Here is a 22,911-nt window from a genome sequence, read left to right as displayed (position 1 = left end):
TTGCTGCGGGCTTCCGGAAGGTGGGGGCAGTTGAGCTGTTGTGTGACGGACTTCTGGATGATGGAGGTCATGGACGGCATTGGGCGGGGTGGAGGTAGGAAGTGGGAAGTGGACGGAACTTCTGGGGGGGTAAAAGTGGATGGAGACTTGAACGTAGATGCATCACTGGAGGGTGCTTCCTCCGGTGGGTGAAGGCTGAACACACACACATACAAGCATGAGCGCAAGCTCCATGAGTTCTTTATAAAAAAAGGATTATACTGCTAACGCTGTAAAATAATAACTTGCCAAAATCTGCACGTAGTTAGGTTTATTTGAGTCTTGGGGCTTTGCATACACCGCTCTAAGACCGGCTCCTGTGGCCCAAATAAAATTTCGTATTTAATAAAATTGAGCTTCTGTCTTCAGTGAATATGAAATTAAATATAACGAAGGGAGATTCAAGTACTGTGTATAGAGGACAAGATCGAAACTATGCGTGATATTAACACAGGAAGGAGCTTGTTATCCACACTCTAAGTAGAAAGGAGTAAAAAGGGGGTAGGCTGTACTCCAGCGGAGTGCGCTACAGTACAGCCTACTCTTTTTTTTTTTTTGCTCCCATTTAGGTGTATTCGTGTTTAGAGTGCGCATGCATGCTGGAATACACAGTAACCGGTCAACACCGTCACCGAGAGAATTTCTAAAGAGTGAAATTGTTCCGTTCTTCGGTGTCTATGCTCCATATCCTTTTTAAAACATACGGCACCATAATGTTAAGGGCATGGTATAAGGGTCTTCTCACATCAGCTGTTACCGCCGCTCGGCGCTCAACGTATTTCCCTGCTTCAGGAAGTTTTGGGATAAGACGCAGATATGTTTGTCGATGTTTTCAATTGTGCAGGAAACGATATTTGAAAATTTACGGGAAACTGGTTTGGCAAATTAGTCAGAATATATGGAGAATATAGTGAGGTTGGATGACGCACATTTGACACTGTCTTGAAACGCAAAAACAAGCAAATTCAGAAAGACATTACTGCGCGAAGCCCTGATTAGATCTAGAGCCATTTTTCGGACAGCAGTTAGGAGAAAGGATTCAAAGCCAGCTTCGGGCGTGAAGTTTGAATGCCAACTTAGAAGAATAAAGTCGGTTGCGAAAGCCATATGTATATCCATTCCAGGGATGTGACTTTTCAAGCAATCTGCAGGATCAGTGCGTGTGCGCGATATTTACACACAAAGAAATTTGTCCTGTCTCCTTTGCAGCTGGAGAGAAGAAAAAAATGAAAAAAAAAATCTAGCTGTACTTTGAATCGGTGCGACACAGGCGCCTTCAGTCGTCACTTGAACGTCCAAGTGAGCTCGCAAGACGATGAAAATAGCACCGCCAGTGTCCCCTTGTTTCCTCTCCAGGTAGCGACACAAGCTGGACCTCTACACCTGTTCGAACAATCGCTACCGCCAACAATGCAGCCTTATGCGTGACCTGCGTCGGGATAAGCAGAAGAGAAAGAAAACTATGAGAAAGGAAAGGGACACGGCTGGTCAGTCGTTTTGAAACATGCGCTTCTTTTCCTCTTGCAACTTTTGCTTCGAAGCAGCAAACGCCCACTGCAAAAATTTAAAAAAAAAACAAGAAAAGACAAGTACGGAAAGAAGCGATCCAAACACGAGGACTCGAGCCCAGCAGTGCACTATATAGAAAGAGGAGGAGGTTAAGGAGGAGAGAAACAGAAACAGCTGCGTGTTTCGTTAGAAACGCAGTCAGGAGCGCGCCTCGAAAAAAAAAAAAAGGACACCAAAAGAGAGACAGACATTCGCCGCGACACAGTCGCGCATGCAACAACGTGGCCGCTGTTTCTCTGCTTCGATCGAAATTCCTACCCCCCGTGACGGACGCGCTATGCGGAGGTTCTCTTCGTCACCGATGTTGCCTTATCTTCGGAGCAGCCTCTCGACGCTGTTGCAACGCGGCGACACCCCCGCCGAGTCGGGAGGCAAGCCGGCAGAGACCGTCGAGGGCCCGGGCGATGAGACGGAGCCGGCACCGTGCGCAGACGACAAGGTGGTGAGTCGCGTGAGTCACGCATCTCGGCGCTCAAGGCCGCGCGGCGGCTTGACAGCCGAGGCGCAGCTTGGAGCAGAGACGCATGTCCTCAGGAGTGCGAGGCAGTTACATATTTTTACGCGCCGAGAGAAGCGCGCTGCGTGTTGTGACAGCAGGCGCTGCCTTGGAAAGCGAGAATCTAGCAATGAAACTTCTCTCGAAGTTTTCTGTAACCAGCCGCTACGAAAGGCGCCACCGTCGACTGGAGGGCACCATAGCTTCTGTTGAGCCATGAGAGAGCATTTGACCATGGACAGAGGATGACGTCAGGAAAACCAAAATGAAGTACGAGTTTAGCATTAAAGACCAGCTCGTAGTTCAATGCCAGTAGGTGGTAAAACCAATACATTTGTATGATGATGATGATGATTATGGATTTTTATGGTGCAAGGGCGTCTATGTCCAAAGAGCGCCATGGCACAAGGTATTTTCGACTACTCAAGGTGGGGTCAAAGACCCATTTTCCAAGCATTTCAGCCCTTACTAGCCGAGCACCAGGCCAGGGGAAAGCTTGCACCCATTGTATCACCGGTGGGTACCCGACGGCACTGGGGATCGAAGATCCCCGCACCTCCCGCATGCGAGGCGGATGCTCAACATTTGTATGTCATGTAAACAAAGTGTAATTTCAAACACATGTGGCGCACTTATGTCGTTCTGTTGGGAGTTTCCTTTGACATGGTCAAGACGACGATGACCTCTGAGGACATATATTGAACGTGATCTTTGCACAAAACATAGCGAAGTATCCAAAGGCCCTGCCTGTGCATTGAAGGATGAGAACTGAGAGGTAGAACACTACGGAGAATGGTGGAGACATACAGCAAGTTCATGGAACGTACGTCTGAGCAGGCCATTTTTTTTTCTATTTTGTGGCCATCTTTAGGAGCCATTTTCGCATCTTGAGCTACCGTAGCGAAAACAACCAATCTTGTTGAGCCAGCCGGACGCTTTGATTTTTAGCATGGCACCGTCCAAAATGGCAAACAGAAGTTTATTTTGTACTAACTGGCACGGATTAACACCGTTGCCCCTTCGCAAGGACAGACAAAAACCCTGCCACTGCGCGTGCGCAGGAGGTGTCCGGTGACTCGGTAAATGTCTACACTAGTACGTCTCCGGTAATCTAAAGCTCTCTAATAATCAGGCAGCGTGCGTTACTGATTCAGCCCTTTTTGCACAAGGAGAAATCTTCACTTAGCTCGCGTTCGATTCTTGCCGTAAAGAGCCTCAAGGAGCACGGCAGTATATTTTTGAGTCGACGACGCATAGCACACTCGAAAGAAAATATTCGACAGTGGTCTGTCTGGTAGGAAAGGCAAATTTAATTTTTGTGACACGGCAGTTCACTACACGTGCGCTTAACAAGCCAAGCTGCAACTCGCCCGCATTTCCACCTGATGATGGAACTGAGTATGGGTTCCAAAACGTCGTGTTATATTGAATTGGTTGGCGTTATTTTCTCGCTGAAATCAAATATCCAGCAGTAGGCTGTTTGACCTTCAAGATATAAATGATGAGAGATCTCTCACAGAGTTTTCTCCTCATTCAGTATTCGGCCAGTGATGTATTAGTGGTCCATGGACGGCGTATAATACATCTTGCCCGGAATACCGTAGACGCATTTTGCTGCGCTAACGAATGCTGGGGCACCAAGGAAGCCCATCTGTTAGCCTGACATCGTCAAACATGCGCTGCGCGAAATGACAGCTCTGCAGGAACCTCCGCGTGGCTGGTTCAGCAATGCTCCGAGTTGACACACGAACGGAACGTGCCAGGGACGACAACGCAGCTGCAGAAGCGCCGTCGATATTATTTCTCCTTTTTTCACTACGAGGCAGACACTCAAACATTTATTTACTTTTGCCTAACCCACACACGCACGCACGCACACGGAGAGACGCGCATACCACCAAAATCCACTGGCCCATGAGATCGCAACGCCACGCCCATCCAGCGACCTTGCTCTTAGGAGGCACGTCTGTCTGCGTACGCGGAGAAGCGCTGCTACTGACGTCACAACGAGAAAACGTCGACTTTCCGCCTCACAAACTGGCCGCTGTTTGCGCACCTCCGAATGTATATATAGTACATGCGCCAGGAAAAACGCGACTGATTGCGCGCATGCGCCGTCAGTCGCGCTCTGCCACTCTTCGCTGCCAGTTCCGCGCTAAGCAATAGCATCGAGTCTTTCCTTAGTGGAAGGGATACATGAAAAATTCATTCATGTTTGTTGATGAATTTTTATGGCGCAAGGGCAGCTTTGGCCGAAGAACGCCATGACACAAGGTAGTTTTCATCGCACAAGGTGCGGTCAAAGATCCATTTCCCAAGCATTTCACCCTAAAGAAGCTGAACACCAGACCATGGGAAAGCTTGCACCCATTGTATCACCGTTGGGTACCCGGCGGCACTGGGGTTCGAACCCCGCACCTCCCGCATGTGAGGCGGATGCTCAAACCACTAGTCCATCGCTACGGCCTCATGTTTCTTCTTCCTGACGTTCTTGTCATCGTTATCGTTATCATCATCAGCACCATCATCTCATCTATGTCCACTGCAGTACAGCGTTCTCTCTCATTGCTTTTCCATTAACCCTTTCCTGCGCCAGCCGAACGTGGCCATCCTATTATGCAAGCTTCCTAATCTCATCTACCAGCCTGTCTCTCCGCCACACTTTCCATTGTATTCCATTGTGTTGCACTAAGGGGCCATGAGTCATTTTGCATTCGCAATGCATGCAAGCCGCTGCATACTGAATATCCATTCTCGCTTCTTGATTTCAGTTGAGAACATATTTAGCTCGCTTTTTTTTTTTTGTTTCGCCCCTAAGTCGCTCCGCTCTGTTCCTTGCCTCTTAAATTGCCGCCATCGTATTCCACATGCGGTCTGCTGATTAAATTAAACATTTCCGCTTCTTAAATTATCCCGTCTCGATTCCTGCGACGACCTAACTGCAGCGCAAGCGATACATGACGTCAAAGAAGTGGGCGTGCAATCGTAAAAGAAGATGGGGACAAAGAAGAGGTATAGAGCATCCCCGGCGTGCGCGCACTGGCTCCAAACATACCTATTTTTGAGCGGGAACCCGTTTATGAACACAATTTTTTCATACCAATGTAAGATTTCGCTATAGCAATCAATATATCCGCAGACCACCCGACGGCAGCCTTGTATTTTTTTTTTCTATTCACGTTTTTGCAATCGTCGAAACCGTTCCTCATTGGTTTTCTATGGCAGTCTTAACTGTTCGATGAGATCGCTGGAAACACTCTCAAAAGCAAGAGCTTGCTACATATAAAAATAATGGACCCTTACCTTCAATATTTCTATACCAGTGTCTCGCAATTCTCTAATTTTCAGAATTTTTGCCCGAGAAGCTGGACTTGAGCGAGGCATCGGAGCTGTCGCTTTGAAGAAAGCTCTCATTCGTTCCTTTCGCCATGAGGCGGGCCGGAGAAGTGGTTCTAGGTTTCAGTGGCTGCTGCCTGCTGGGCTTCAGACACTCTTTCTGCCTGCGCAGATTGCCCCGCCGCGGTGGCTCAGTGGTTAGGGCGCTCGACTACTGATCCGGAGTTCCCGGGTTCGAACCCGACCGCGGCGGCTGCGTTTTTATGGAGGAAAAACGCTAAGGCGCCCGTGTGCTGTGCGATGTCAGTGCACGTTAAAGATCCCCAGGTGGTCGAAATTATTCCGGAGCCCTCCACTACGGCACCTCTCTCTTCCTTTCTTCTTTCACTCCCTCCTTTATCCCTTCCCTTACGGCGCGGTTCAGGTGTCCAACGATATATGAGACAGATATGGCGCCATTTCCTTTCCCCCATGACCTATTATTATTATTATTATTATTATTATTATTATTATTATTATTATTATTATTATTATTATTATTATTATTATTATTATTATTATTATTATGCGCAGATTGGCAGAGTCGCTCTCAAGAGAGCTCCGGCGAAGCGAGCCAAGTGTGGAAAGTATCAAAAAGGAAGGATAAAAAAGTTGCGTTAATCCCTCAAAACCACGGAACAAGGTTTCTCACCCGCTCAGGAGGAACGCTTTCAGACTTGACCTTGCTTGCCCACTGTCGAGTGCTGGGGCGGTGCACGAAACTTCATTCTGTGATAGCTCATACGCCGACATGGCTGTATAAGAAAACAAGAGATCACTGAAGGCCAACAAATGATTTTCCCTCTCGATCTTATAGAGAGAAATTGAGTGAATGGTGATGGTTAAAAGGATGCTTGTCGTCTTGCAGATTCGATATTGCTCCATCACGTTGCTCGACGACACTTCTGGAGAGATGAACTTTCTATTAACAATTAATAAAACAAAGGAAGATACAAGCAAGGGGAAAAGGTACTTAAATTTTACTGACTCGTCGTTTTATCCGACGAAACCACCGCTCGGTCCCGCCGAGACAGCTGGTTTTAAACCCTATGTCCCCGCCCTGGGTGGGGACAGTAACGAATTAGGTAACTCAACATATATTCACCAAATATACCATTGGGGAAAGAAAACTGGCTGTGGTTTAGTTCTGGTTGAACCTGGAGTGACGCGATAGCTACAGCTGGCCGAGTGGAACTCGCTCAGTCGAATTGCAAAGTCAGTCTTTCGCCGCTGCGTTTCGCTGAACGTTCCTTCTTCATATTCGTCCCTGGACATGATTCACCCCCCCCCCCCCCCCCCCCCCAATTCGGTTTCGCCGGCGCGCCGCGCCGCTGGCAGCTGCTCCGCACCACGTGACTGTAACGTGACCAACCACGTGACCACGTGGCGGTGTGGCTCGAAATGCTAGCGCAATGTAGCTATCGCTACAAAACACCAATCAACGACTAGGGAAAGGGAAACACAGCCATTCAATGATTGGGGAAAGAAAGCTCATCTCGACCAACCCCCCCCCCCCTCCCCCCTGTACAAGTATGTACACTTTCCACTACCGAGATTTCTGGGCATCCACCTTACCTCCCCCGCACTTCGCGAACACTCGCTTTCCCACGGGTGCGGGTTGTTTCAACCTCTGGTAAGCCCAGTTTCGACGAAAGGCATATTATCAAGGCCCATCTATTCGGCGCCGTCACTCACAAACTGTCATCGTGCCCAGTAGACGGAGGGACTCAAACTCGTACAAAGCGCGTCTCTCGCGTGTCCCTTCCATGCGCCTGCGAGCTGGGGATGACCCGTGTTAACAAGCGGCCATTCTTCATGCCTGGAGCTAGCGGGGATTCAATGTCTTTTTGACCGGGCCTCAAGCTGTCAACGAGCGCCGCCATAGACGCTTTGAGCAGGGGCGCCGCAGACATGGCACAAAAACCACCCAATGAGGATTACGATGGCTCGTCGCCGCCCCCGTGCGCCCGCTTCGCCTCAAGAACGTGTACAATGGGATGCGAACCGACGTATACGCTCCTGGAGGGCTTTGACCTTTCCCGTATCCTCGAAATCCTCCGTGTCTGGCTCCCCCCATCCCGCCGGGTAGCGACTGTGACTCACCCCCTTTTCTGCCGTTGCGCGGAGGGCTGAAAAAAAAAAAAGGAACGCCATGGGCATTCGTTTTTCGCGAACCCAGACGCGGCAAACAATGCATAGCGCCGCGAACTTCACTCCATCTCTCACCACCCACCATCCATGCAGAACACAAGCGAACACCTTTGTTCAAAATGACCGCCGCATGTTTTCGTCCCGCCATCTCGCCGCCACTCATCGCACCGCCTCTCCCTCAGTCACTCCTCTGTCGGCTGGAAGGGTCACTGTGTTCCACTCTGCCAAGCACGCCCATGACGCATAGAGAAAGGTCAGCACGCGTAGCAGCAAGTTCCATCCTGTTTAGTTCACGTAGGTAGGTGCATTCCTTCCTTTTGCCGCCTTCTGTAAATAGTTTGTACATATTACCTCTCCCCTATCCTCTCTCCCTGTCCCCTCACCTCATTCATTTCATTTCTCCATCCTGTCTGCTATCCTTTATTTCCTCTGCCCCAGCTCAGGTGCTTCAGTATCGATGGCAGATGCCGGGGCTGGCAAAAATCTATTCCTTCCTTTCTTATTATTATTTTAATAAGAAAACCACTACTATTACTGCCCCCTTCTTTAGCGCCTCTTCTTGCTTCCTCAGGCGCATACGTTGCAGTGCACGTGATAAACTCCAACTACGAGGTCATACGGCGAGGAACGAGCTTTCTCGAGGACCCAGAGGAATACGATCGTTTATTCCCGACAGGCCTTTCAGTTGCAGGCCGTGCGCCTCGACCACCAAGTATCGTCGCCTTCAGCAGTCTACGTTTAGTTTTGTCTCCGATAGCATAGGACGGACTTCAGATCCCCACACCTCGGCTTTTCGCAATCTTTCCCGTGACCGCACTGCTGGCTGCAACAATTAACGGAAGAAGGCAGACATTATTCCCTTGAAACCTGTCGCTGCAGCCAAAAAAGAACGTAAATAACAGCTGCTTGCGAGCGTCACCACACTACGCGAAGGAAAGAAGCGGAGCACGGCTGACTCTCTGTCGAGAGTGCGCCGTGCTGTCGGTTGAATGCGTTAACAACCAGACGTTCGTAATATCCGAGGTTAACGCGAAAGATAGTTATATGCGAGGTTAGCACTCGAAAGTTTGTTATATCCGAGGTGGCACGCTTATAGGTTCGCTGTATCCGAGGTTAACAGACCAAAGTTCGTTATATCCTAGGAGGCATACCAAGGTTCATTATATCCGATGTTCTGTACTAGTTCTTAGTTAAGTGGGCAGTGGCAGGTGCACGTACTGGATACTGACATAAAGTATAGCGTGGGCAGATAAAAATAAACAAAAATAATATTGCCTTCTAGGACAAATGCTATATAGTGATTGTCTTGTTTATGTATAAGGTTCATTAAAACTTCTTTTTGGACGAGTTGATGCATATATCGACCTTGTGAAACGTTTTAACGCAGACTCATACCTTTAGAGAGAAAACACACACACACAAGTGCTTTTGTGTGCATGTCGTCTTTCGCATGGTCTGTGTCTGTTTGCACTAAAACGTTTTAAAAGATTTTATCACGTTCTAGCGTAAGCTATGTCTCTGTGGCCTATTTCGTGCCCGCGTCCTTTTTAAGCACTAATAATCATGAGTTTTGGAAGCCAATCTACTAAATACCTCAACTACGCGTGTTAACGACGTCCTCGGTTACTGCAGTTACGCTTCCATTCGGCAAGCGCCTTCCGACTGCGTGAGCAAGTTCCTTAGCCAGCTCAACGACACGTACTGTTAGCTTTAATCAGTGGCAGAATAACTAAAAAGCTCAGAAACGTGAACATTGTATAAGCTGAAATCATCCTATAGTGTTAATTAATTTAATCATCTTAGTTTCAACGTCGCGAACTTACATCGCCAACAGTAATGGCAAGAGGGGATCCATGCATATGCTACAAAGCTAGTGCGCGCTTACGAAGACACGGCATCCGGCGTTGACCCAAATGCGGATTTGCGTGCCTTGGAAAGGGGTCGTTGTACTGGCGACTCCTTTGTCTCGTGTTGCACTCATTCCAAACAAGGAAGCCTTTTCTTTCCTTTTTTTCTTTCTATATTTTTTTTGTCGTGCAGATAGACGATTACGAAGACGGCAGTTCGGCAGCCGATGTCACTTCCCCAGTCGAGGAAACGGAGGCCCGGTCTCCGAAGTCGGTGAGTCACATAAACGACCGCGCTGCTATTTCCAGCAGCGCTAGCGACACTTTTTAGTTCTGATATTTTTTGTGTGTGTGCATGTGGAGACAGCTTTCAGCGTTAATGATAAGGACCGCGAGACCGAGCATTCATGGCACGGCTGTAGTGGGACCAAATTGCTCTAGAAGTTTCCATAATTGGGAACAAAAAAAAATGGAAATGAACAGAGCAATTCCCGAGTGGTTTAGTTGTTGTGTATTCTGTTCTATGGTGCGCAAGCGACTAATACCCGTGTTACACGGGCGTTTTCAACGACAGTTCAGTTAACCGCCAGTTGAGGATTTCAACTGCCGTTGAACTCAACTGGAATCGCCAGCTGTTACACGAGCACTTCGCGTTCAGTTCAGTTAGCACTCTAACCACATGACCTCGCGTCTAGAGCGAAGTTTAAATAAGAAAAAAGCAGTGTGTGCATTTTTTTTCTTGTTGTAAATGATCGCAGTGTATATATTCCTTACTATAGTGACAATTATTTTTGTGTAGTTTTTGCTTTGCGGTGAAATTTGCGGGTTCGAAGCACACTGAGCCAAGACAATCCAGTAAGAGGGCAAGTTTTTCGGTCCCTAGGTCGCCATCTTGTCAGTTGGCCGTTCAACTGGGACCCCCGATCTCAGTCGAACTCAACTGCCGTTGAGATTTCAACGGCAGTTAGCACTGCCGTGTAACACCGCTAACTGCCGTTCAGTTCAACTGAGAGTCAACTGAACTGCCGTTGAAAACGCCCGTGTAACAGGGGTATAAGGCAACCATCTGCCAAACGCGAGGGTAAGTGGTTTAGTAAATTGGAAAGTGGGTTGCATCCTACAAACAGCGCAGAATGAAATATGTCGCCCTCGTTTTGGAGTAAAACCCGATTTTGACCCATTTTTGACCCTCAGACATCTTTGTTAAAACCGGGTTTCACCAGTTTCTTTCCGAAGATGAGCGTTCTAAACGGAGTTGGCTTTTCAGCTCACAAAGCTGAAGACGCTGAAGCAAAATTTCTAGACATCTAATGCTTATTGTAGAGGGGTGTCCTTGGTCCACTGGATATCTTAAACCTCTTTTAACGCTCATTTTGCATGAGGCGGACGAATTTGAGGATAAGTTGGAAAAGAAAGATTTAATAGCGAGAGGACAAAACGCGTTGTTTATGAAGTAATTAAAAAAACAACAGAGGAAATATTTTTCTGATTAACCGTATTTGCACCCGAATTTGATCTACAAAAAGTTTAGATTTTTACCCCCCCCCCCCCATTTCAGAAAAAAATACAGAAAACGAAAGTTAGTGACGCGGAAATGCCTTCTTTAGGTGATGACGATGATTTATTAGCCAGCCCCTTTGTAACCGGCGGACATGCAGTATCTGTCCCAGCCAGAAAAAAAATAACAAAAGAAACACCTCCACCCCACACTCAACCAAGAAAAAGTAAAGAAAAATTCCACGCATGCCAGAGTCAATGCGAAGCGTCTGCCTCAACAGTTCGCGCACTGCAGTCCGCCACTCGGCAAGAGGCGATGCCAGGCAAAACCAGGGGAAAGAGCCATCTCGGATCTTCCTGAAAGGCCACGGAGACAGCTGGAATAATGAATTATGCACAGCTGGCCACTTTACAATGGGTACCAAACGCCCCTCCTTCGGCAGCCTCATGAGTCGCGGGTTACCTGGCAGCAGCAGAGTCGCAGCGGCTGCTGAGAAAAGACGTTGTTTACGCCCATCGAAGCTTTCGAAGAAACGGCACAATAAAAAAAATAGACGCTTGCAAGTGCGTACTTCTAATTTTGTCGACAACCGCATCCACAATGCCCCCGCTCCTTTTCTTATTTTTTTTATTCAAGTTACTCATAGGCTCAGTCAGGGGGGACAATGAGGAGTCCACTTCCATCTTTCCACGGTGAACAACGTTGTGGGTTGCTGTTGGTTGCGAACTACCCGCGGCAGTTAGAGACGCATTTCTGCTTCACTTCTCACCAGTCATGCGGGGTCTCGGCCCACCCTCGGGACGAAGTCATTCCTTCGGAATGCAGGCACCACAAACATAGCCCCAAACATAGTGCATTTTGTCCACGACTCGTCTGCGCGCTTGCCTTTCGTTGCTCGACCATTTTTTGCGAGGAATGCTAGGACTTCACCCCAAGCAACTTGCACAAGTCGGGGCATGGCAGCGTTCGCTTGTTGCAACGGGAGTTGCCCATACAGAGCTGAAGCCTGAAGAATGTTATACCCCTGTCACACGGACACTGTAAAGGTACTTTGAACTAATGCTCCATTACTCTAAGGACGAACGCGCACTGCCACACGGACGCGCCAAAGGACACCTAGCTCAAAGGAGCTTCGAAACAAGGCAGCTCGAGTTCGTCCTTTGAGGCTTCAAGGGAGTACTCTCTCTCCCAGCGAGTTAACAGCATAAATAAATTGAGAAAAGAAACGTTCAATTTTCATTTTATAAATTCACTTCATAAGATTAGTGGTGTTTTAAAATATAAGATCATTTGTTTTGTGGCAGTCTCACCACGCCATACTCTCGTTCCAGATATACGAGCGTGTTGGGCTCAGTGTGGCCAGCACTGTGATGTTATGCTCTGTATTTGGAAAATCATGTCATTACTGCAGTTAAAATTGCGTTTCTTTAACATAATACGGTTATAAAACTAATTAACTAAAAAATGTGACATTTATGTATTTACATGTGCAGTGAGGTTTGCAATTTAAATAACGCTTTTCGCTGATGAGGGCGCTAAAAACTTCTTGCGAAGGTCGTTCCGCGACCGTGTAGCACGGACGAACTCCATTAAAGTAGTGCTCCTTTGGGAGCGTAAAGGAGCATTACTTCAACGTGCCTTTAGAGTGCCCGTGTGACCGGGGTTTTACACAGGTTGAAACAGGTGAACGCCTATGGCACAACGATCACGGCCGTCGTCATTCTTGCGAGCACGGACCACTTGTATGCTTACAGATTCCCCTGCGAACGCTACAGTTGAACAGATTCGCCCAATGTGTACTGAAATTAGACACCTCTAGCATACCGTTTTACCGTTAACAGAGTACCGAGATCCCACCTACCACCAATGCGCACGCACTGATTGGCCCCGATGCGGCAGGCGCGTGCGTAGCTGCCGGGTATGTGGCGCCCTCAAGGCGATCTGCGCATGCGCACTAGCATCGTCCGGGCTTCCGGTAGATAACAATGGTCATGTGAATGAATCTACGGTAAATGTTAGCAAAAAGCGATTGGAAGATTGGTGACTCAAAAGCAGAGAGGTGACAAAAGGTTAGAAGTGCAGGATTGAAAATGGCAAATTTATATACATTTACTATACCGTTAAACCCGTTATAGAAATGTATAATAATAATAATCTTTATTTTTCCACAAAAAGCGCTGGAGGGGGCCGTGGGTAAAAGCTGCAAGACTGTTGACCAGAGCCCACGGTCCCCTCTATAATGCAGGAGCACACATTAATTAGACATTTGAAAAAATAGAAAACGCAAAACTGATTTTTTTTTTAGAAATACAAGAGAGTAAGAAAAGGCGACAATTCTGGCTAGAGTATTAAGTTTGGCGAGTTGGTTTAGGTGCATCGTATACAGAGCGCGTTAAGATGAATACAGAACTAAGAAACAAGGACGAGCGCTACTGGCAATTCCGGCAACTGCCACCATCCCAGTTTAAAGGTGACCTTCCTATCTTCCTATCCTCCTGTATCGATAACACGAACGCGACAATATTATGTGCCCGCAATATTTAACAAATTACCAGCGCCTGTTTTAAAAGCGAACACTAAACAAGAGATAAAAAGACTGTTAAGAAGTACTTAATGTTTCTTTTCAGTCATCTTTATATTTTTTTTCTCTTTCACACTGCAATCTTCAGTGACAACTTTCTGCATTTTCTTGTTTTCTGACTGCCAGTCAAGCTCTCTGAGGCTTTGACAGGCCTGTTACGTGTATTGTGTTTTTGATTGTGCGGAATAAATATTGTATTGTATTGTACATTACAGGGTATGCTAAATATATCTATTAAATGTACTGCGATTAACGCCACCGAGTTTTCCCCAGCGGTCGTCTTTCGTTTCGAACTGCCGCTTGGTTGTAAATTTGCAGCGCTATCTCCTGCACAAATCGCAAGTGATAACCGTAACGTTTCTTGCAGCGCTGAAGAAAGGCCAGCAGCCTTTCACCGGCGGCGTCGTCAATTGCGGATTGCCCGTTGTTTCTAAACTTGTGTTCGCCAAAACAGATCCGAGAACCCTGTCTCTGCTGAGCGAGCAGCACGCGAAGAAAACATGAATGAGGCGTCAGGAAGGAAACAAATAACAAAAAATGAAATGCCTTCCGACCTACGCCTTATCGAAGCGGCAGGCAAGGCACGAAACGTAGATGTTTATCGGGAATGAAACGCCTCGTTCACGTCTTCGCGTCCGACGCAGCCTCCTCTGCGAGACCCAGAAACACGCATCCGCATGACACGCATCAGTCGGGCGCCTATGCAAATGACGCTGTGACACGGTGTTCACATTTCGTCATTGTATGCACGCCTGATATGACGCCTATCTGCAGAACAAAGGGAAGAGGCGTGACAGACGCGGATGAGTGGATCGCCCCGCTTATTATGTTTGCTTTCATCCCAGCAACCTCGTCGCCAATGTTCAGTGCGTGCTATTGTGTAAAGAAAAAAGAAAAGAAAGTCTCATCAGTTGTTTCAAGGCTGTTACTATTCTTGTTTCCTTGGGCGCGCGGAATGTATGTAGACGGCCCGCGCATAGTTCACCTAATGCGTAGCAACACGCACTGACACGTCCCTGTACAACGAACCACACAACGCGGTCATTCCCCTCCAGTGCGGCAAACAACGGTCTTGCAAACGCAAACAGAAAGGCAATCAAATAGAACTGTCCGTGAGATGAACAGCGGCTGTACGAAATTAAAACAAAATAATACAGGCGAACAAAGCAGTCTAACGCCTGAAACGTCGCGCGGTTGAAACTACACCACTGAGCCGAACCTCCAGTTGTGACCTGTGCAGCTGGTTCCTTTTTGTGCGTCCTTGTTTTTTTTTATGCTGAATTTTTTTTTCTGTTCTGCGCTGACGGAAAAGGTGAGGAAACACCTGTGCAGCCTAGATTAGAAACTTGGCGCGTGTTTGATGCACACACGTTTAGAGGCGCGTGTAGTCTTCTGTACGGCGCCCAGCTACGCCGGCAGCTGCACCGAGCGCGGGAAGGAAGCGACAACGTGCCCGGAGAGTGACCCCGGCGTAACGGGGCCGCGCCGGCCCCAGGCAGCAGCAGCGTCGGCGTTACGCCGAACGAGAACGCGTACGCCACTATGGGGGCTTCGACAGCGAGCGCGCCCGCGCCTGCTACCGCCAGACAACAGCCTGTCCCGCGAACGGAAGCAGGACGCCGCCGAGCTAGCCGAGCCGCCCGCACGCCCGATTGGCTGCGTTGAGAGGAGGAAAGAGCGCCCCCTCCCTCTCTCCCTTCTTCTCATTCCACGCATCGCCCCCCCCCCCCCCCCCCCCCCCCCCCGCGCCTTACTACCAAACAAACTGATTCCGATAAACTGTTGTTGTCACCCCGTCGGGGCAGCGTGCAGCGCCGCCTTCACTCTCGCGACAGCTCCTAGACACACACAAACGCTGCTGCTGCAGCGCGAGTTGGGGGAGGAGTCTGCTCGAAGATTCTCGAAAGTGCGCTATTCATGAATACCGCGCAGCTGCTGGTGACCGTCTCTCGCAGTGCTCGCTGCCCGGGTACAAAAAGTGGCCGTTGTGGTAACGACAATGCCGCAGGTCCCCATGTCTTCGTGGGCCGCGAGGCGCGTCAGGAGGATTCTGACTCCGGCAGGATTGGGCGCCCGCTTCGGTGCCAAGGGTACGACGGCTCCGGCAGTCGCTGATGCCCAGTGAGTACCACCACACATGCGCCTCTTATATTAGCGCTCTGCGAGAGCTGTGCGCGGTTCACAGGCGTCATACGGCCGAATTAATAATAATTGGTTTTATTTGGGGGGGGGGGGGGGGGGAGGAAATGGCGCAGTATCTGTCTCATATATCGTTGGACACCTGAACCGCGCCGTAAGGGAAGGGATAAGGAAGGGAGTGAAAGAAGAAAGGAAGGAGGTGCCGTAGTGGAGGGCTCCGGAATAATTTCGACCACCTGGGGATCTTTAACGTGCACTGACATCGTACAGCACACGGGTGCCTTAGCGTTTTTCCTCCGAATGCTAGTCCGTAGCATTTTTCGCTGCAAGTGATTAATATCTTTGTAGGCGGTTAGTTGGTAAGGCATATTTAAAGCAGCACGAAAAGCACCAAGAAACGCAGCAATGACAGGACTGGCGTTGTACTGTTTCATCGTCATCGTAGTTTTTTTGTCTTTATCGCAATGCTAGAAATTTTCATGATTGTCTTTGCAAAGAGCGTGGAATACAGTGACATTCTGCCGCACCCAAAAGAATCGAAGGCTGGAGGCTTTCATACCTTCTTCACCTTTGCTTGACGACGAACACAATAGGTATGACGGGCGCAGGAAGTGTATCATCTTAAAGCCAATGAACTGCGGAAAGATGTAGACACACAATAGCCCCCCCCCCCCCCCCCCATCCCCCCTCTGTGTATTTCTCTGTGGTGCCGTGTTTCCTGGAAGTGTCCGTGCTGTATACCTGTCGTTTTCACTTCCCTTTGCTTAAATTGCGTTGAACACATCCTTCTGCGGTAGTATTCGAGTGAGGGACCCTTCTTCCTAGATCTTACTGCTTCACGGATAATCGCGGCAGATGTTCAACTCTGCCATTCGTCCATGTAGTGGCTCCGCTCCAGCTTTTGGAAGCATATGCAGCTAGAGATGTGCGCGGGTTGAATGGGAAGTACTGCGCGCCTCTGTCATTAAACACATTACTGTGGTCGCGCTTTTTTCTCACGCCTGCAATAGCCAAGCGAGTGCTGCATGGAGCCCACCCTCTCCCTGTTACGTGGGACAGTCGTCAGCTTTATGAAAGGGAACGCGCGAGCGTGTGGCAAATAGTCTCGAACGATAGCCTCCTCTCGAACCCTACTTTCGGCTATACGCGGCGGCTACTGGTGGAAAGGGTTCTGTTGCCTTGCTTGCTTCTGGCTATTGAGGGTCGCACCTCCCTTTCCACTTTGCTTCTGAAAGCGGCCACAGCCAGGTGGTCGAAATTATTCCGGAGCCGTCCACTACGGCACCTCTCTTCCCTTCTTTCACTCCCTCCTTTATTCCTTCCCTTACGGCGCGGTTCAGGTGTCCAACGATATATGAGGCAGATACTGCGCATTTCCTTTCCCCCAAAACCAATTATGATTATTATTATTGCCTCAAGTATGGTTCAAGGTTATCTGCCACGCGCTTGCGCGTTCCCTTTCATAAAGCTTACGACTGTACCTTCGTGAAAGAATAGGCTTGATGACGCTCCACTGTTAATGAAGTTGACAGTTCAAACTGATGAGTGGAAAGTCATCAGGCAACGCTGAGCTGGACGTTGGGACGGCGCAAATCCACGAAAAGCGCTCTTTCAGTTAGGGCAGCACAAGTGTTGGGGAGTTGTGCTCGGCAAGTTGTGACGGCTTATTATAAAGCACCAACCACCTTACACGCTGCTGGACGTGACAATAATTCGGAAGGCTTTACAGCCTCTTCTCCGATCCAGGAGCCCTTATCTGTCCCATCGCTGTCGTCAGCTGCCGCATTCGTTCCGTTGGTTTCCGCACCCGTCCCAGATCGCCGTTAACCCTTTCACGCACGAATTACGCTCGAGTGTCGACAGAAATCAGAAAATTTTTGCCCACGTATTTATAACCGGCGCTTTCGCAACAAAAGCGTGAATGGCTCAAAAACTTCAATAATTCTGATATTATATAGTAGCGTGCACATTTGCGCACATTGTGCCTCAGCACCACCTATGACTTCATACAGCAGTGAAGGGTTTATTAAAGAAAAGTCTGTTTTGTAGAAAACATTCTTCAGGTTAGATACCACAGAAAGACGATTACACTGCATGCAACTAAAAAAAGGAAACCAATTGCTGCCCATGGGCACAGGAAGACTCTACACCCCGTAGTGCACAGGGGTCTTGCAGCTGCAGCCTGCTCTTGTTTGGCGTTGTGAAAACGAGTTGTAACATCCCGAGGCCAATGTTCCCTGCCATCAAGACAGATTAACAAAACACGATGCGGGGCCAGTTGGTGATGCATTTTTTTTTCTGGAAAGACAATTCAGCACTGCAGTTTTTGTTTCTTCGGACGAGCACAGACATGACAGGACTGACACCTGTCATCTCATGTGTCTGTATGCACGCCTGAAAAAAGTATAGCGCTGGATTTCTAGAAAAATAAAAATAAATGGGCGGAATTTTGTTGGGAATGACTCAGTGTTGAGTGGGGCATTTCAGTGTTATCTGCACGCCTCCGGAGCTCAGTCTGACTTTTTTTTGCTTTTCTTTTATCGGCTTTGTGCAGTAGACAAGATTAGAAGGACGTCGATTTGAAATCCCAGCACGTCGTTAGTATTTTCGCGCACAAAACTGCGCTGCAGAATCTCTTAAATACTGCAGCCTTGAGTTTGCAAGCTCAGTTGTAAGCACACGCGAAAGAGCTCTCGCGGGCAAGTTCTTCGTTTCAGAGCGAAAGCTCTACCTCACAACCACAGCTGCAAAAGCTTCATTGCTGAAGCCTTGACTTTGAGAACAGAAATAAAATCAATATTGCCGCGACTGGGGTTCGAACCCGCGGCGGAGCAAACAGACCAGCTTCACTGGTCACTGCACGAGGGCACTGTGATATCACTGCAGCCGATCGCGCCTCGTATTAAACTGCAACACACTCTCGCGCTGTGCATCGCACGTCGTCGTCTTCATCAACTTCAATGTGCAGCGCGAACAGATCACATCAGCATAACCTCGATCAGAGCCTAACCTGAATCTAATCCAGACGTGCCGACGACCCAGCAAAGCAAAACCATGACCCAATCAGGCTAAACACATGCTTTCGCCTGTCTACTCGGTTTAACTAGGTTAAAACCTTACGAAATTTTTTTGTGTACCAATGAGGTAAAGTGACTTAGCGAAGGCCAATTTGTCAACTGCACTCATCTTCCAATCGTTGTTGGTTTTGTACGAATGAGATAATGACTTTAACAAGGTCTTGTAACCACATCTTGGGTCCAAGCCAAGATGAGCCGAACGGACTGCCGTGAAGTTGTCCTTCCACTTTATCAGCACTACGTTCCCTTGTCTGTCACATGCCACCCAAAAGCCCGCCAGTAGATGAATTTGTCGCATTTAACGGACTTTACCCATGATTCTGGGTGTCTTAAAGAACAAACTCAATGTCTGACACGCGAAGAGTTTGAGCGCAGTGCGTAAAAAGGATGAGGACCACGCCGCGATTTGGTGTGCAGTCGTGAGTAATATGAGAGGGAACACTTTATGCTCAAAGCTACGAATATTTTGGTTATTCGTGCACTAAATTTGACTGACATTTTGATATTGTACGCCAGGGGGAAAACAAGGTATAAAACAAGATGTTTCTTGGAAGACGTTGAGTAATCCTCAAAAATAGGTTTTCTGAGGTAAAAATGTGGGTTTTTCAGCATAGCATTACCAATGTTGGCGGACACCAGAAAACCGGTGGATCATCTTCAGTAGTAGTCAGTTAAACAATATTTAATAATTATTTTTGGCTATTAGTTAGGCGCCTAATTGCACTTAGATTTGTAGCCGGTCGTTAGTAATAGCCATATTTTTTTAATTTAGAAAACGCGATTACCATTGGCTCCGTGGCTCAACAAAATTTGGCTTTTTCTACTATAGTTACGTGCACTGGAGGGGATGCTTTGCCGGCATGCTTTCGAAAGCGCATGTATTTTCGCACGATGCAGCCATATCTTGTCGAGCCACAGCGGCGAGGGTAGTCGCGTTTTCGAAATTCTAAAAACTGATATGGCTATACTACTAACGACCGGCTACACATATCTAATACAACCAGTTGCGTAACTGTGATCGCTAAAAAGTTAATTATCAGAAATGAGTGAAGTAGCTTGCTATACTTAAGACGATTCACCGGTTTTCCGGTGTTTACCAACACTGGTAAAACTATGCCGAAAAAGCCATATTTTTACCTAAAAAGTTTATTTTTGAATTAGAACATCTAGGTCCTTAGAACAAAATAAATTTAGAACATAAGAAATTACCTGTTTTAAACATGGGCACGAATTTGCTTGGTTTCCAGTTACACTGTATGGTGATGGAAATAAATTATTATTATTATTATTAATAATAATATTATTATTATTATTATTATTATTATTATTATTATTATTATTATTATTATTATTATTATTATTATGTGGAAATTTTGTAGATTCTGAAGGGTGGAAGGGTGGAATCCGTGTGCTCAACAAGGAAAGCATAAAGTGAGCCTTTAGCGCCTGCAACCGTTTTGGCATGATTAATCAGCAAAGAGAGACTTCTTTTTTAGCGTGCACATTGTCAACTGGAGAACGCATTGCAGCTGGTTTGAGACGTAGTTTCCAGCCGTCGTCATTTCTGAATACTAACTAAAAGCTGACGCAGCTGGTGATTTCGCTGTTTCCCTTCGATCATAGATAGAATGTCTACAGGCGTGTTTACAGGTGGCGGAAAAAATGCTGGCGCGAAAAAGTTTTTTTTTTTTTTTCTGTGTGGATGGCACGAAAAGATTTTGTTGTATGAAAGCATTGAATTAGATGTTTGTCCTTTGGTTTTGATGCCCTTCTAGTTCCGTGCTTGCACTCGATCTTACAAAGCTTAGTTTTATTTGCACTGAACAAAGCTGCTGGAGAAATTTTCTTTCTCACTTGTTTCGCAGGCGCTCTGCTTAGGAAGAATTCTGTTTTGCGATACAAGAAATAAAATTTAGCAATCGGTTCGTCACTGTTGTACAAATCCTTGCGCACGCTTGAAAGCACCGCTATATTTTAAAAAAGCACCGCGAAGCATGCGCATCTATAATCGATTTATTTACTTAAACAAATTCAGAGAACTAACTATCCAACAGATCTAAGATTGCGACGTCGTCGGCTGTCATGAAATTCAGAACTGCGCGCAAGTCCTAGTTTTTCCCACCAGTACGACCAAGTGGGACGATTACGATGTCACTTTTTGATTAGATACACCATGTGATAGGCAAGCACATGCGGGCTCCAAGCAAAACATCAACAAATGTGGCGCCTCCTATGAATGCGCGTGGGTTGCTTCACCACCTGCATTAGCATTAGCAGAACTTCGGGATAAGCACTTGTAGTTCCCTTGGCTGCGGCCACTTGGCACATGACTTAAAACTAGCGTGTCGACGTCATCCGTGACGTAAGAAAGAATGACCAAGTGGCTGCAGAACAGAATGTGATGGGTCGCTACGCTTACAAGCACTGGCTGATCGCTCTCCCGAATTCTTAGTAATGCTTATGGAAACGTATCGGATCAAGAGAGAGAGAGGGTTTATTGATAGGAAAAGGCAGAGAGGTTGGCCTGAAAAATAAATATCTGGCCTGCTACTCTGCACTGGAGGACGGGAAGAGGAGATAAAAGAAGCTCACGATGGGGGACGATGATGATGGGAGGAGGCAGATGAAAAACTACTTAAAAAAAAAGGCACACTTTCTGACATCACAAACGCGAGACAAGGTCCGTGTCGCTCAAAAAGCGTGAGAGCGCTCGCGTTGCCTTTACAGTTCGAAAACTATCCAGCCAAGCGGCGAGGATCAAATCCTCAGAGAGGAGCAATGTGTCCATAGGCTTCAGAGCAGATGCGAGTATGAGTAGTCGGATCAAGATTCTAGAGGCCCGTGTACTGTGCGATGTCAGTGCACGTTAAAGAACCCCATGTGGTCGAAATTACCCGGAGACCTTCGCTACGGCGTCCCTCATAGCCTGAGTCGATTTGGGACGTTAAACACCTCTGAAACGAAACGAAACATACAATAATAATAATAATAATAATAATAATAATAATAATAATAATAATAATAATAATAATAATAATAATTGGTTTTTTGGGCGAAAGGAAATGGCGCAGTATCTGTCTCATATACCGTTGGAAACCTGAACCGCGCCGTAAAGGAAGGGATAAAGGAGGGACTGAAAGAAGAAAGGAAGAGAGAGGTGCCGTAGTGGAGGGCTCCGGAATAATTTCGACCATCAGGGGATCCTTAACGTGCACTGACATCGCACAGCACACGGGCGCCTTAGCGTTTTTCCTCCATAAAAACGCAGCCGCCGCGGTCGGGTTCGAACCCGGGAACTCCGGATCAGTAGCCGAGCGCCCTAACCACTGAGCCACCGCGGCGGGTACACGAAACATATCAAATCAAGAAACGGGCTCAGCGGCGGCCGATAGACATTCGCGAGATTCCATGTCCCACGCACTTTAGTGAACAGCGGACATGTTAAATCGCATGCAAGCATTATATCGCAAAAAGTAACGTTGCTAGTGCACAATAATTCGTTACTTCTTAAAAATAAATCTCGTCGCCATTTTGTGGCCAGTAAAATCTTCCAATTACCGAGATTTACTTTATTAAAAGGGCTCTAATATCAACGATGTCACGTTCACATGATTCCTACATAAGTCGACTCCAGTTCATCTGCTGAGGGAAAGTGCAAAAACGTCTAGGAAGAGAGCAGAGGGCAAGTCGCGGCTTTCCTTCCCCAAACCTGCTCTTTCTCCCGAAAAAACAACTCAATATGCATTACCGAACACTGTGCGATGTCAATGCGCGTTAAAGAACCCCAGGTGGTCAAAATTATCCGGAGCCCTCCACTACGGCCTCCCTCATGGCCCGGGTTGATTTGGTACGTTAAACCTGGTAAAACCTATAACCATACAGTACGGTGTCCCTCACTCATTAATATAGCCCATAATTGCCAAGCATTTTTTTTAACATTTGGTAGACTTAGTTCTCCAAGGCACCACCACTGGCGTTCGTACTTCGAGCTTCGTCTGAGCACAGCCACGCAACGGACTCTGTACAACGTTACAACAGAGTTGCGTCACGCTGAAACTTGTCAGGCGGAGCTTCCGCATTATAGCACTCGGTCATGGCAGCGACGCACGGCGATCTCCCAGAATGGCCAAGCGCTTGCA

General features: G+C 47.5%; 1 protein-coding gene across 3 annotated transcripts in view; it reads left to right on the top strand.

The window, feature by feature from the left end:
• Window positions 1–1,712: 1,712 nt before the first annotated feature.
• The window catches only part of LOC144110652 (uncharacterized), a 45,745-nt gene continuing 24,546 nt past the window's right edge, over window positions 1,713–22,911 (top strand). For 2 of the 3 annotated variants that reach the window (XR_013309889.1, XM_077643702.1), the window contains exons 1-3: window positions 1,714–2,050; window positions 9,671–9,751; window positions 15,565–15,677. Coding sequence is in view for 2 of the 3 variants with exons in the window: in XM_077643702.1 (XP_077499828.1) it covers window positions 1,820–2,050; window positions 9,671–9,751; window positions 15,565–15,677 (425 nt within the window). In the remaining variant the exon portion in view is untranslated. Of the gene's footprint in view, window positions 2,060–9,670; window positions 9,752–15,564; window positions 15,678–22,911 lie in introns of all 3 variants that reach the window. The other variant, XM_077643701.1, reaches the window with a different exon arrangement.

Source organism: Amblyomma americanum, chromosome 11 (assembly GCF_052857255.1).
Source record: "Amblyomma americanum isolate KBUSLIRL-KWMA chromosome 11, ASM5285725v1, whole genome shotgun sequence".
Taxonomy (NCBI): domain Eukaryota; kingdom Metazoa; phylum Arthropoda; class Arachnida; order Ixodida; family Ixodidae; genus Amblyomma; species Amblyomma americanum.
Note: the sequence above shows the minus strand (reverse complement) of the source record. Positions and strands in the feature narration are given on the sequence as shown.